Here is a 13,740-nt window from a genome sequence, read left to right on the forward strand (position 1 = left end):
CCTGAAAATGCTATTTGTATATATTAAAAGCTGCTGCCTGAGAATCAGGCTTCTAATTTACCACATATCTAGGGGCTGACTACCATCCTCCCCAGAGACTGGGGAGGCCAGTGGATGCCTTCTGCGCCTGCTCCAAGTCACCAGTACCTCCCAGGAAGGAGCGTATATACTTAACTATGCCCCAGATATAGCAGCTGCCACCCAAAGGACAGATCCCTGGACTGCCTGCCTCTGACACCCAATGGAGCTTACAGTCACAAGTCCCATAGGACTGTAGCAAAGAAAGAAGCAGTTCTTAACAGGTGCAGGAACCCCCCACCCCCCTAGGTGCCCCCACCATGGCTATACACCCAGGCCAAGTGCAGAGGGATTAGGCAAAAATGCCCATCTCCCAGGAAGGGGCCTAACAACAGTAGTCCACCCTTATGCACCGGTGATACATTCCAAGATCCCCAGTGGATGCCTGAAACCGTGGAGAGTACCAAACCCTATACATACTATGGTTTTTTTCTATACATACACACTTATTATAAAGTTTAATTTATAAATTAGAAACAGTAAGAGATTAACAACAATAATAATAAAGAACAATTATAATAATATACTGTAATAAAAGTTATGTAAGTGGCTTCAGGGCCATTAAGTAAAATAAGTGTGGCTTGAATACAAGCATTGTGATACCGCGACTGTTTATCTGATAACAGAGGTGGCTACTAAGTGACTAACAGGCAGATGGTGTATACAGCATGGACGCGTTGGACAAAGGGATGATTCACATTCCAGGCAGGATGGCATAAGATTTCATCACGCTACTCAGAACATGCAATTTAACACTTATGAATTATTTCTGGAATTTCTCAGTTAATATTTTCATTGGGTAATAAAAATATTGACCATGAGTAACAATCTGCAGAAAGCAAAACACTGGATAAAGGGAGACTACCGTACATAGTTTCCCAGCTGTTGAGAGTCCAGCTTCCAATCAGCCTGCATCTAGGTGCTCCCTGTGATCCTCCCCACTGGGACATTGACCAGTCTTGATATACCTTCAACTACTGGGTGGCACCAAGAACAAAGAAGAAGGCTTGGACAATCACAAAGGTTTGAGATGCAACCAAGAGCTTGGGCTGGGCAGACTGACACGGTTCATTTCCTACACAAGACCACTCTGTTAAAGACTGGGACAGTTTTATCTAATGTGCAGACACCAACACAGAGTCAAGGAAAACAAACAATGGAATATGTTCCAGATAAGACAAAACTCCAGAAATAAATGGAAATAAATTACTTACCTGAGAGTTCAAAGTAATGGTCATACAGATGCTCACCGAGGTCAGGAGAACAATGTGTGAACAAAGTCAGAATTTCAATAGAGAGAAAATATTTAAAAGTACCAAGGAAATCATAGAGCTGAAGAATACAATACTGAAATGAAAAATTCTAGGACATGGACTAGAGACTAGTGGTTACCAGAGAGTAGTGGGGAGGAGAGTGGGGGGAAGTAGACAGGGTAAAGGGGGTCAAATATGTGGTGATAGAAAGAAATCTAACTATGGGAGGTGAACACGTAGTGTAAATATATATGCCTTACTGTTAAAGTGTATAGCTGAAACTTATTGGACTTCGTTAACCAATGTCACCATAAATAAATAAATAGATAAATAAATAAATAAATAGAAATCTAAATATGTGGTTTTACTACCAACTAAAGACTAAATTCCTTCTAGCTTGCTTACTTTTTAATTTCCAGAAAATCCATATCAAAGTATTTTACCTAAAAATCTGTATAAAGGGTACACTGTACTATATTTTTTATTCTTTGGGATAGTCAAGTCTGAAAAAATTGCTATACTAACTTAGATATGTGTATTTTTGGTCTGAAAGAGAATAAAGTCAAATTTTATAGTGGTGAATTTTCTTGCCAAAATAGCCTGGAGCAATGGTTTCACAGCTGAATTTCAAATAAAGTGATGTAACATTAACCAAAAATAAAATTTTATTGAGGGGTTCAACAACGGACTAGATCACAAGAAAAAATAAGCAAGCTTGAAGACAGTCCAGTGGAATTCATCCAGTCAGAGGAGAAAAAGAGTAAAGAATGAATATATATATAGAGAGAGGGAGGTCCATGAAGGAAAATAGAAAGGGGCAGAAAGAGAAAGTTCAAAGAAATAATGGCTGAAAACTTCCCTGATATGGGGAAAGAAACAGACATCCAGCTCCAGGAAGTCCAGGGAGTTCCAAAAAAGATGAATCCAAAGGGATGCACACGAGACACATTATAATTGAATTGTCAAAAGTTAAAGAGAATCTTAAGAGCAGCAAGAGAGAAACAAGTTGTTACATACATGGGAACTCCCATAAGACAATGAGCAGATTTTTCAGCAGAAACTTTACATAAAATTTTGCAAAAGAGAACGGCAGGATATGTATCCAAACTGCTGAAGGAAATAAAACCTGTCAACCAAGCATATTATATACCTGGCAAAGCTGTCCTTCAAAATTGAAGGAGAGATCAAGAATTTTCCAGACAAGCAAAAGCTGAAGGAGTCATCACTACCAGACTGGCCTTACAAGAAATGTTAAAGGAGTTCTTCGAGCTGAAATAAAAAGACACTAATTAGCAACAGGAAAACAAACAAAATAAAAAACTCACTGATAATGGTAAATATATATTTAAATTCAGAATACTTTTGTAATGGTGGGTAAATCACATAACTCTAGTAAAAAAATTAAAAGACAAAAGTATTAAAAATGACTACGCAATTGTTTGTTAGTGGATACAAGGTATAAAAAGATGTAAACTGTGACATCAAAAACAAAATAGGGGAGAGTGTATAAGAGTAGAGCTTTTACATATGTTCAAAGTTAAGTTGTTATCACCTTGGAGGAGACTGTTATAAATGTTTTATGTATGCCCCATGGTAATCACAAAGCAAACACCTACAGTAGATACATAAAAGATAAAGAATTCTAAGCATACCGCTACAGAAAATCATCATCAAATTGCAATGGGAGAGAACAAAGAGATTACAAAACAACCGGAATATTAACAAAATGGCAACAATAAGTCTGTACCTATCAATAATTACTTTAAATGTAAATGAACTCAATTCTCCAATCAAAACACACAGAGTAGCTGAAAAGATTTAAAAAACAAAAAACAAATATGCTGCCTACGAGATACTCACTTTAGCTTTTTAGCTTTAATGATACACCAGACCAAAAGTGAAGGGATGGAAAAAGATATGACATGCAAATAGAAGCCAAAAGAAAGCAGAGGTAGCTATATTTACATCAGACAAAATAGGCTTTAAGCCTAAGACCGTAACAAGAGACTAAGAATATTATATAATGATAAAGGGGTCAATTCATCAAAAGGATATAACATTTGTAAATATGCACCCAACATAAGAGCACCTAATACAGAAAGCAAATATTAACAGATCTGAAGAGATAAATAGACAACAATACAGTAACAATAGGGGACTTCAATACCCCCACTTTCAACAATGGATAGGTCATCCAGACACAAAATCAATAAGGAAACACTGGGTTTAAACAACAATTTGGATCATATGACTTTAAACATTTACAGAATGTTCCATCCGACAGGAGTAGAATACACACTCTTCTCAAGGAGACATGGAACATTCTCCAGGATAGATCATACGTTAAGCCACAAAACAAGTTTTAACAAATTTAAGAAGACTGAAATCATATCAAGCATCTTTTCCAACCACAACAGCATGAAACTAGAAATTACAAGAAAAATGGAAAATTCACAAACATGTACAGATTAGACAATGTGATCCTGCCAAGAAATGGGTCAAAGAAGGAAGAGAAATAAAAAAAAAAAAAGCATCTCGAGACAAATGAAAATGGAAACACAACATACCAATACTTATGGAGTCCAGCAATAGCAGTTCTAAGAATGTTTACAGCAGTAATCGCCAACATTAAGAAACAAGAAAGATCTTAAATATACAACCCAACTTTACCCCTCAAGGAACTAGAAAAATAAGAACTCAGCCCAAAGGTAGCAAAGTGAGGAAATAAAAATGAGAGTAGATATAAATGAAATAGAAACTGAGAAAACAACAAAATCGATCAATAAAACTAAGAGCTGGTATTTTGAAAAGATAAACAAAATGGACAAAACTAGCTAGATTAACCAAGAAAAAAATAGGGAACTCAAAATTATAAATCAAAGAGGAGACATTACAACTGATACCACACCAACATACAGGATCATAAGAGACTACTATGAACAATTGTATGCCAGCAACTGAACAACCTGGCAGAAATGAGTAAGTTCTTAGAAACATATAACCTTCTAAGACTGAATCACGAATAAAAATCTGAAGAGATCAATTACTAATAAGGAAATTGAATCAGGAATCAAAAATCTCCTAACAAAAAAGGTCCAGGACCAGAGATGTCTTCACTGGTGAATTCTACTAAACATTTTTTTTAAAAGAATTAACTCCAATTCTTCTCAAACTCTTCCAAAAATAGAAGAGGAGGGAACACTTCCAAACTTAACCTCATACCAAAATCAGACAAAGATGCTATAAGAAAACTACAGGCCAACATCCCTTATAAAAATAGATGCAAAAATCCTCAATAAAATATTAGCAAACCAAATTCAACAGTACATTAAAAGGATCGCACACCATAATCAAGTGGGATTTACTCAAGGGATGCAAGGATGGTCGAAATCAAATAATATGATATGCCATATTAACAAAATGAATAAAAATCATACGATCATCCCATTAGATGCAGAGAAAGCATTTGACAAAATTCAACATGCTTTCATGATAAAAACTCGCAACGAACTGGGTATAGAGGCATCCTGCCTCAACACAACAATGACCATATATGACAAGTCCATGGCTAATGACACACTCAACAGTAAAGTGTCTCTATTTGCAGATGGCATGATATAATATATAGAAAATCCTAAAGACTCCACCAAAAAGTAAAAAACTATTAGAACCAATAAATGATTTCTGTGAAGTTACAGGATAGAAAATCAATATACAGAAATCAGTTGCACTTCTATACACTAACAATTAACTATCAGAAAGGGAAATTAAGAAAACAATACCATTTGCAATAGCATGCAAAATTATACAGTACTTAGGAACAAATTTAACCAAGATGATTAAAGATCTGTATACTGAAAATTATAAGACGCTGATGAGAGAAATTGAAGACACAAATAAATGTAAAGATATTTCATGCTCACAGACTGGAAAAATATTGTTAAAATGTCCATACTCCCCAAAGGAATCTACATATTCAATGCAATTCCAGCAAAATTCCAAAGGTATTTTTCACAGAAATAGGAAAAAAAAAAAACAAACCCTTAAATTTGTCTGAAACCACAAAATCAAAACAAAAGAAAACCCAAATAGCTACAGTAAATTTAAGAAAGAACATAGCTGGAAGCATCACACATCCTGATTTCAAACTATGTTACAAAGCTATAGTAATAAAAACAGTATGGTATTGGCATAAAAACAGACACACGGATCAACGGAACAAAATGGAGAACCCAGAAATAAACCTACGCAAATATGGTCAATTAATTTACAACAAAGAATATACAATAGGGAAAGGACAGTCTCTTCAATAAATTGTGTTGGGAAAATGGGATAGGTACAAAAAAAAAAATAAAACTGGACCCCTATCTTGTACCATACACAAAAATCAACTCCAAATGGATTAAAAACTTGAACATAAGACCTGAAACAGTAGAATTCCTACAGGAAACACAGGGGGTAAGCTCCTTGACATCACTCTTGGTGATGATTTCTTTGGATGTGACACCAAAAGCAAAGGCAACAAAAAGCAAAAATAAACAAGTGGGACTATATCAAAGTAAAAAGCTACACTGCAAAGGCATAGGACCATTGATAAAATGAAAAGGAAACCTAGCTAGAACAGGAAAAAACATTTGCAAACCATATATCTGATAAAGGGTTAATATCCAAAATATATACTTATGCAACTCAATAGCAAAAACCAAACAATCCAACAAAGAACTGAACAGACATTTTCCTAAAGACAACATATAAATGGCTAACAGGTAGATGAAAAGGTGCTCAATATCACTAATCGTCAGAGAAAAACAAATCAAAATCAGTGAGATATCACCTCACACCTGTTAGGATGGCTATCATCAAAAAGACAAGAAACAACAAATGTTGACAAGGACGCGGAGAAAAGGGAATCCTCGTGCACTGTTGGTGGGAATGTAAATTGGTGCAGCCACTATGGAAAACAGTATGGAGGTGCCTCAAAAATTTAAAAATAGAATGATCGTATGATCCGGCAATCCCGTGTTCACTGCAGCATTATTCACAGAAGCCAAGATATGGAGACAACCTAAGTGTCTATCAAGAGATGAATGGATAAAGATATTGTGTGTAAATACGTAATGGAATATTATTCAGCCATGAGTAAGAAGGAAATCCTGCCATTTGCAACAACATGGATGGACCTCGAGGGCATTGTGCTAAGTGAGATAAGGCTGAGAAAGACAAATACCACATGATCTCACTTATGTGTGGCATCTTAGAAAGAACTCACAGAAACAAAGACAATGGGATTACCAGAGGCTGGAGAGTGGGAGAAAGAGATGTTGGTCAAAGAGCACAAACTTCCATTTGGGAGGTGGCCTAGCGATCATAGTTACAATGTTGTTTTTACACTTGAAAGCTGCTGAGCGTAGACCTTAACTGTTCTCACGGCAAACGTGGCGATTATGTGAAGTGATGCAGGTGGTAGCGAATGCTACGTGGGCATCATTTTGCAATATGTAGGAGTATCAAATCGATATGTCCTATACCTTATGCTCACAATGTGTTACATGTCAATTACATATCAATAAAGCTGGAAGAAACGTTATGAGGTGCGGTTGAAAGATGCCAAATTCCTGGTGGCAGTATGACTCAGTGTTTGATGTGCTAAGTGTAGCAGTGAACAGTGCCTGGACAGCTTCTTTCTTTCAATTACTTTCAAAGGTATAGTTTGATGAAAAATCCCTTAGAAGTCTGAGGAATAAGAAATGCTAAAAAACCTTCCACTTTGCTATAGAACCCAATGGCCACACAAGCATCAGTGGAAAAAAACAATTCAGCCCAGTTTGTATTTGTAAAGGAAAATGATCTGCTCTAGGATTTCACTGGACACACAGACCAGACAAATCCTGTGTCAGGAGCTGGGTGACCATGGGTTAGCACTGGAAGTCTCACGTCCCGGGAGAGCCCTCGGGCCGGGCAAACTAAGACAGCTGTAAAAAAGCGGTTCTGTGTACGCCTTTTGGTGACTACAGCAGCAGAGTCATTAAAGAACTTTCCCACGCGCAAGATGCTGGACCGAGAGCTGCAGGTTTACAAAGATGAAGAACAGTGAGCAAGAGCAAACCGGTCCCCTCACGTTGTGGAGGTTATGTTGCCGCTGCACGCGAGTGCACTTACCGTGATTTGGTTGGTGTGTAGTTTCTGAAGATCATTTTGGAAAGCGACATCCAATGGGTGACCCATTCCAAGTCCCGGATGTCCTTCTCCAGAGCAGCTTTGGAACAGCCTAGGTTAGAGGTCGTGCTAGTCTCGACACCTGGATATGTGTACTGGCTCCACATCCTGACAGTCACAAGACCTTGGTCAAGTCACTAACTCCTCTGTGACCTGTGTTTCCTACTCTATAAACTGTGGATAGTCATACCTACACGTCACACAGCTGATATGAGTATGCGGTGACATAATACAGGTATAGGTTTAAAATTACACCTGGCACACAACAAGTGCTCAGTAAATGGTACCTTCTGTTAACATCATCTGAGAGTTTGTTGATATTCAAGGAAAAAATGTCAAAAGTAAAGACCAGTGGTGACACTGCACTACTTCTAGAGCCTGGAATGGAAAGACTCATGTCTTCATTTTCAGGGACAAATCAGAAGGACAATGTCAGGGGAGATGGACTCCTGTTTGACAGGCAGTAGCCCTAGAGAGTAGCTCTAGAGAGGAACACAGATGAAATTTCCAAAATGCAGGCCTGGAATTTGACCAATAAGATAAATTTTCAAAGAAATAACCTAACACAAAAATGGAAGAAAAAAAAAACCCAGCAGCTCATTCTAGTGCAATGAAAGGCCTAAGGATGAGAAATTCTGAAGAGCTATCATTTCACTAGATTATTTTTGGTTTATACACTAGAGTACCAAATAAAATTATGGAAAAAAACCACACTGGATTACACAATTTTTATTGAGATTTTGTCTTATTACAGAGAACTCATTGGCCTTCAGTTACATGAATAAGAAGCTGGGCCACATGCATGGTTACCAAGAGTCATCTGGTTCTTCATGAGAAGGGCCTGTGAAACTAAATTAGAGAAAGACAAAAATTTTAAAACTTTGTTAAATTCTTGTCAAGTTTATTCAGAGACCTTTATAATGTTCTCATTCCTTCTCCATGGAGTTTCTGCCTTCACTTAAAATTTGTATCTGTAGCAATTTCACGACTTAAAAAAATGCAATAGATTTTTTTTTGAAATCAGTAATTTTGATTCATTAATTTCTTACAGGCAGACTCCAATATCTGAATGTACCCCTTGGCCAAGGAAACCAGCAATATGATGATAATGCTGTGCTTAAGAATGAGACGGTGCAGAAACCATACCTTTCGTCTTTGTCACTAGGTGGCAGTGTGTCCATTTGTGAATCTTCTCTGACAATCTTTGAGCTCTGATACAAAGAGGGGGAAAGAATTTTGAAATTAGATATGTATTAATTTTATTAACTACTTTGATTTCTCTAAGTACTATTTTTGAAATACATATGTAATTTAAGAGTCCAAAAATGAGGTGACTTTTAAACATGAAATTTAGCAAACACATCAAACTATCCAGTATGCATTCTCAATACCCATAGCACTTCAGACTTAAGAGTACTGATGTCTCAAAAAGTACCAATGCATTCATTATTCATTGATAGGGCTTTCATTATATTTCTTTCTTGTTTTAAAAATTAGAGACATCTCAACCTTTACAAACTTTGACAAATCAAAATCTGTTCCATTTTTCACCCAAGCAAAAGTGATGAAATTTTGTCAAGAGTATAATACATTTAAGACTCAAGGATCCATTTAAACTTTGGATTTTCTCTGCTTTTACCTTTTTGTCGCCAATGGAGAAGGCAGACTCTTGTCCCAAAGTTTTCTAATAAACCACAGAAGCCCTCGCCCCCCATCCCCGTCCCCGTCCCTGCCAGCCCCTACCCCAGACAGCGGGTCCACAGCTTCAGCACCTTATCTGCTGTGTCATGGGCCTCTTGGATGATTTTCATGTATTTCTCTAAAGGGTTTTCAGCACGAGCAGATTTGTCTTTCATTTCTTGAATACTTCCTTCTAATTCTTTCTCCATTTCAATCTTCAGGGACTCTTCGATCATCCGCTGTCAAATAGATGGGCAGCAAAGTAGGAAACACACAAATATATTTTTTAAACACCCAGTAATATAATTCTGATCCTTTAAGTAAAACCGGCATACGAGAAAACTTTTTTTTTCTTTTGAGTCACTACCACCATCAAAAGGGGACAAACATGTCAACTCAACAAAGGAAGGGATGAATTTGCCTGAAGTGTCCCGTGCTTTAAACCAAATTAACTAGGAGTTCAGGGAACATCCACACAGATTAATTTATGTAAGATTTAGCAGGCGTGTGAAGTGGCCAGAATAATGCATCTGGCTGGGACCAGAATAAGGACGTAGAAGGCCAAGGAGAATTAGGAAGGAGGAGGGCAGGGGAACCTGTGGAAGCCACCACGGACTGGCAGTCACCTCCCCTGGCTCCGTCTAGTCCCAGTTGGCTGACCTGTAAACCCTACTTACAACTTGCAGTCCGCCTCCTTTACGGGTGTTTTCAGCACCAGGCGACAACGCATGCAAATGAGCTCGCAAAAGCCCTGCTTTACTATGAAACTCCTAGGGCGTATGCACAGCCTTTCCTGGCGCTTTCAGCAAAGGAGGGGTCCGCGATGCCTACGGCAGGCCGTTTACAAGTGACCTACCGCTGCCAAGCCTCTGGGACACACTAAGGACTCACGTGCCCGAGAGCAAGGTACTTCATAAGGGTGCACCACGGAGAAGTTAGGACAGAGAAGTCAGCTGTACATATATTACCCTTTCTTGATCCAGTTTTTCTAGCTCTCTTCGTTCCCTTTCTAAAGCTTCTTGTTCATTCTGCTTTCTTTCTTCTCTCTGCCTTTGTTCTTTCGCCTGCTGCTCCCATACTTTTTCTTCTCTCTTTTCTCCAATTTGTTTCTTCTGATCTACACCTAAAGGATCAGAAAATAAAGAGCGAGTAGCTTGCAGCACGTTTTTCAAACAGGTGCGGGACCGGTTTACGGGGCCCTGCCGAGACTCAGGGAGACTGCCTGATTCTCAGCGGGCTCTGCTGAGCTGCTGGTCCATCGTCAAGGTCTTCGGTCCCCCGTCCCATTCCTAGCACCGCGGGATCCCTTTACTTTACTGAGATGAACAGAAGTCACCCTCACCACCAACTACTTCGACGGTCGTCCCCTCCACATCACACTTTCCCCTCCTCTTCGCCTGGCTCCTCCCTCCTTCATGCTTCCCCAGGCAGGCCCCGCACTGCTGCCTCTGCACTTGGGGACGACCCCTCCCCTACCTTTAGGTTCGGACTTAACCATTAGCCCCTATTTATTGACACAGCAGTTCTAAGCCGCTCCCCTGAATCTGCAAAGGCACTCGAGCCTCTGCTGCTCAGACCAGTAGGAAAGTAGCACACATACCGCCCGCCTGCTCGCCAGCTCGCTGTCATTCCCCACCGCCTCCGGGCCGGCCCCTCACAGGGTTCCAGCTGTCGCCCCTGCCCCACACCATCTTCTGGAGTCCTGATCTCTCCCCCAGCCTCACATCCATGTTTCTGAACGATTCTCTGCCACCAGCACATGGAGGCACCAGCTTCCTGAGTTATCACTCCTGTCTGTCCCTTTAATCATGCTCCTCTACACTATGCTCGCTCAGCCACCAGGCTTACAGCTTAACTCCTCCTCCTGCTGCCATTAGGATCCTGATCACCAACTACCTGGATGGCTGAAATAACCTAGTCAGTGCTCTCCCTGACATCAGTTTGCCTTCAAGCCACCCATCTTCATCGGCATCAGTCATTTCCTGAAGAGAAGGATCTGCTGTGCCCCGTCGCCACTACGGCGGAGTCCACACTTGCTGTGATCTAGGCTCCGACAATGTGCCTTTTTCTTTCTGGACAGACTTCCTACATCCCCGTAACTTTTGCATTTGAAACGTTTCTCTGTAGCAGCATGCGCACTGTACCCGAACGCAGGTGGACCTTCCTTGCTCTCTGCCTTCGCTTTCACTGTCTCCTGAACTTGATGTGCTCCTTGCCACTAACCTCTCCCACAAAACCCCACCTACCACGCCACCTCCTCTTTGAGGTCCTCCTTATTCCTAAAGTGACAATTAGCCTATCCGGCACTATAGCCACTCAGTATTCTGTGCCTGCCTTGTCAAAACCATGTGTGTCTGTTTCTCCTACTTCTGTCCTCTGGGCTTTGTCTGTCTGTTCCGTATAGCTCGCGGCGCAAGTCCCTTTGCCTCACAGGTTTAACTCAATCTCAATCCCACAGATCATACTGACCTCTCTCCTCCAGAGACAAATTCACAGTTGCCTCAGAAGACTCTAAACTCTGTGGCTCTGGCCTGTTCTAAGTCCCCAGCAGAAACTCAGTGAGTTTTACTAACGAGACAGAGGCAACACAGTGTTTTCTGTCTCTTGATCCTGGTCATGAAATTCAAATACCAGAGGAGGCCACTGATCATTTCCACAGACAGAAATGCACTGTCCTCCCTGCTGGAGGAAGAAAGGTTACTCCTGTGGCATCGCCTTCTCACATGGAACTGCAATCTCAGAATAGGAATGACGTGTGGCTGCCAACTTAAAAAGATAAAGAAAAATGGGCTACTTCTTGGTTGTAGGCTATACCGTCATGCGCTGTGTAACAAAATTTCAGTCAACAACGGACCACATATATGACTGTGTTCCCATAAGATTATAATGGAGCTGAAAAATTCCTATCGTCTAGTGACGCTGGACCTGTCATAATGCCATAGCACAACACATTACTCATGTGCCTGTGGCGATGTGGTGCAAACAAGCCCACTGCGCTGCCAGTACAGCACATGGAATTATGGACGATACATAACACTTGATAATAAATGACTGCTACTGGTTTACGTACTTACTATGCTAGACTTTTTAATCATTATTTTAGAGTCTATTCTCCCTACTTATTAAGAAAAGTTTGCTATAAAACAGTATGCCATGTTACTCCAGCAGCAGCCTCACACATGTCATGTTTACTGTGTCTCTTGATTGCGTCATTTTCTCTGGTGCTGGCTTTAATCTCGTGCTTTGTACGTAACATGCCATATGTTGTTTTTATTCCATACTCAGGTCTCTGCCAAATGGCTTCCTACCAGATCTGCTCCCGGGTGGCCACTGTCCCTCCTCAGTACCTGTCCCATTGGAGGTCTTTGGTGATGGCTTGCTGATCGTCCAACTCCCCCACTAAAAACTCTGTGAGGCAAGGGCTTGGCTCGGCTCACTGCTGTATGCCCGGCACAGAGAAGGCTCTTGATCAAGTCTCACTGACTGAGAGCTTTCTAGAATGATTTACTTTGGAATCAGCAACGTCGACCCTCTCAAAGTGTCTTTGTTCAGTAATTCCTCATATTCCTGAGTGTAGTGACTTAATCCAAGAAACCGCTCATAAGAGGCTTTGCATACATAGGTTTGGGGGATGATAGTCCCTCTCAAATGTTGGGAAAACAAGAGGTGATTTTACTTGAGAAATTTCCTTTCAAGTTTGAGGCTTAACTGCTTTGGTCCAAGGAAAAGGATCTGGCTGGAACAAAGCTCAAATTCCCCCCCTACAGTGTTTGTCCCTGTCCCTCCACACTGGTGAGGGGAGTGGGTATTCTGGAGAAGAGGAAAGAGAAAGTGGGCCAGACACGAGAAGTCTAATGACCAGTTTTCCTCCAGTGTTATCAGCTTTTCCGAAGACCGAAATATAAAAGTTTTTACACCCTAATTTTTTAAGATATGAAGATAAATAGATACAAGAAGAAATGTTACCATTTCACAATCGTATTGAAGATGTATATGGGTATTAACCATTGTTTCGACTTTATGCTATGATTTCCCAAGATGATAAGGCTCTCAAGGAATGGCTTTCACAGAAGAGTCTTAAGCAAAAATGTAACTGCTCTGTCACACTTCGGACAGGTAAATAAAAAATTTTTAAGGCAATTCGCCCAGGAAGACTAAATGAGAAGCCTCTCCTTCACAGCTTTCTCCTCAGCACTGTCTTTACATGTCCAAACTGAGAGCTACTTCAGAAATGTCATCAACAGTAACACCCCAACCAAGATTTTGAATAACTTAGGCTCACAGAAAGTCCTTCGACAACACATGAAACAATTTCCAGGGCAGAGACTGATGTTCAGTATTTCGTCACGTCAGCGGTTAGTTAAAACCAAGACAAACTTACTTGGGAAGTGACAGGAGACAGGTGTGGAAGCAGTGGCTGCGGCAGAGTCCAGATGAGGCATGTCGCCAGCGGGATGGAGGCCATCCACTTCAAACGGCTTTGGTAGGGGCCCTCCATCTATACAAGGTGTGA

At 40.3% G+C, this 13,740-nt stretch overlaps 1 protein-coding gene across 4 annotated transcripts in view; it reads right to left on the reverse strand.

The window, feature by feature from the left end:
- Positions 1–8,260: 8,260 nt before the first annotated feature.
- OFD1 (OFD1, centriole and centriolar satellite protein) overlaps positions 8,261–13,740 on the reverse strand; it is a 44,131-nt gene continuing 38,651 nt past the window's right edge. For 3 of the 4 annotated variants that reach the window (XM_025046593.1, XM_025046592.1, XM_025046595.1), the window contains 5 exons: positions 13,609–13,725; positions 10,196–10,350; positions 9,291–9,466; positions 8,694–8,758; positions 8,261–8,396 (listed from right to left, as the gene is read on the reverse strand). In XM_025046593.1, the coding sequence (XP_024902361.1) occupies positions 8,317–8,396; positions 8,694–8,758; positions 9,291–9,466; positions 10,196–10,350; positions 13,609–13,725 (593 nt within the window). In that variant the 3' untranslated portion in view covers positions 8,261–8,316. The remainder of the gene's footprint in view (positions 8,397–8,693; positions 8,759–9,290; positions 9,467–10,195; positions 10,351–13,608; positions 13,726–13,740) is intronic. The other variant, XM_006911663.3, reaches the window with a different exon arrangement.

The sequence above is a fragment of the Pteropus alecto genome, unplaced genomic scaffold (genome assembly GCF_000325575.1).
Source record: "Pteropus alecto unplaced genomic scaffold, ASM32557v1 scaffold23, whole genome shotgun sequence".
NCBI classification, from domain to species: Eukaryota; Metazoa; Chordata; class Mammalia; order Chiroptera; family Pteropodidae; genus Pteropus; species Pteropus alecto.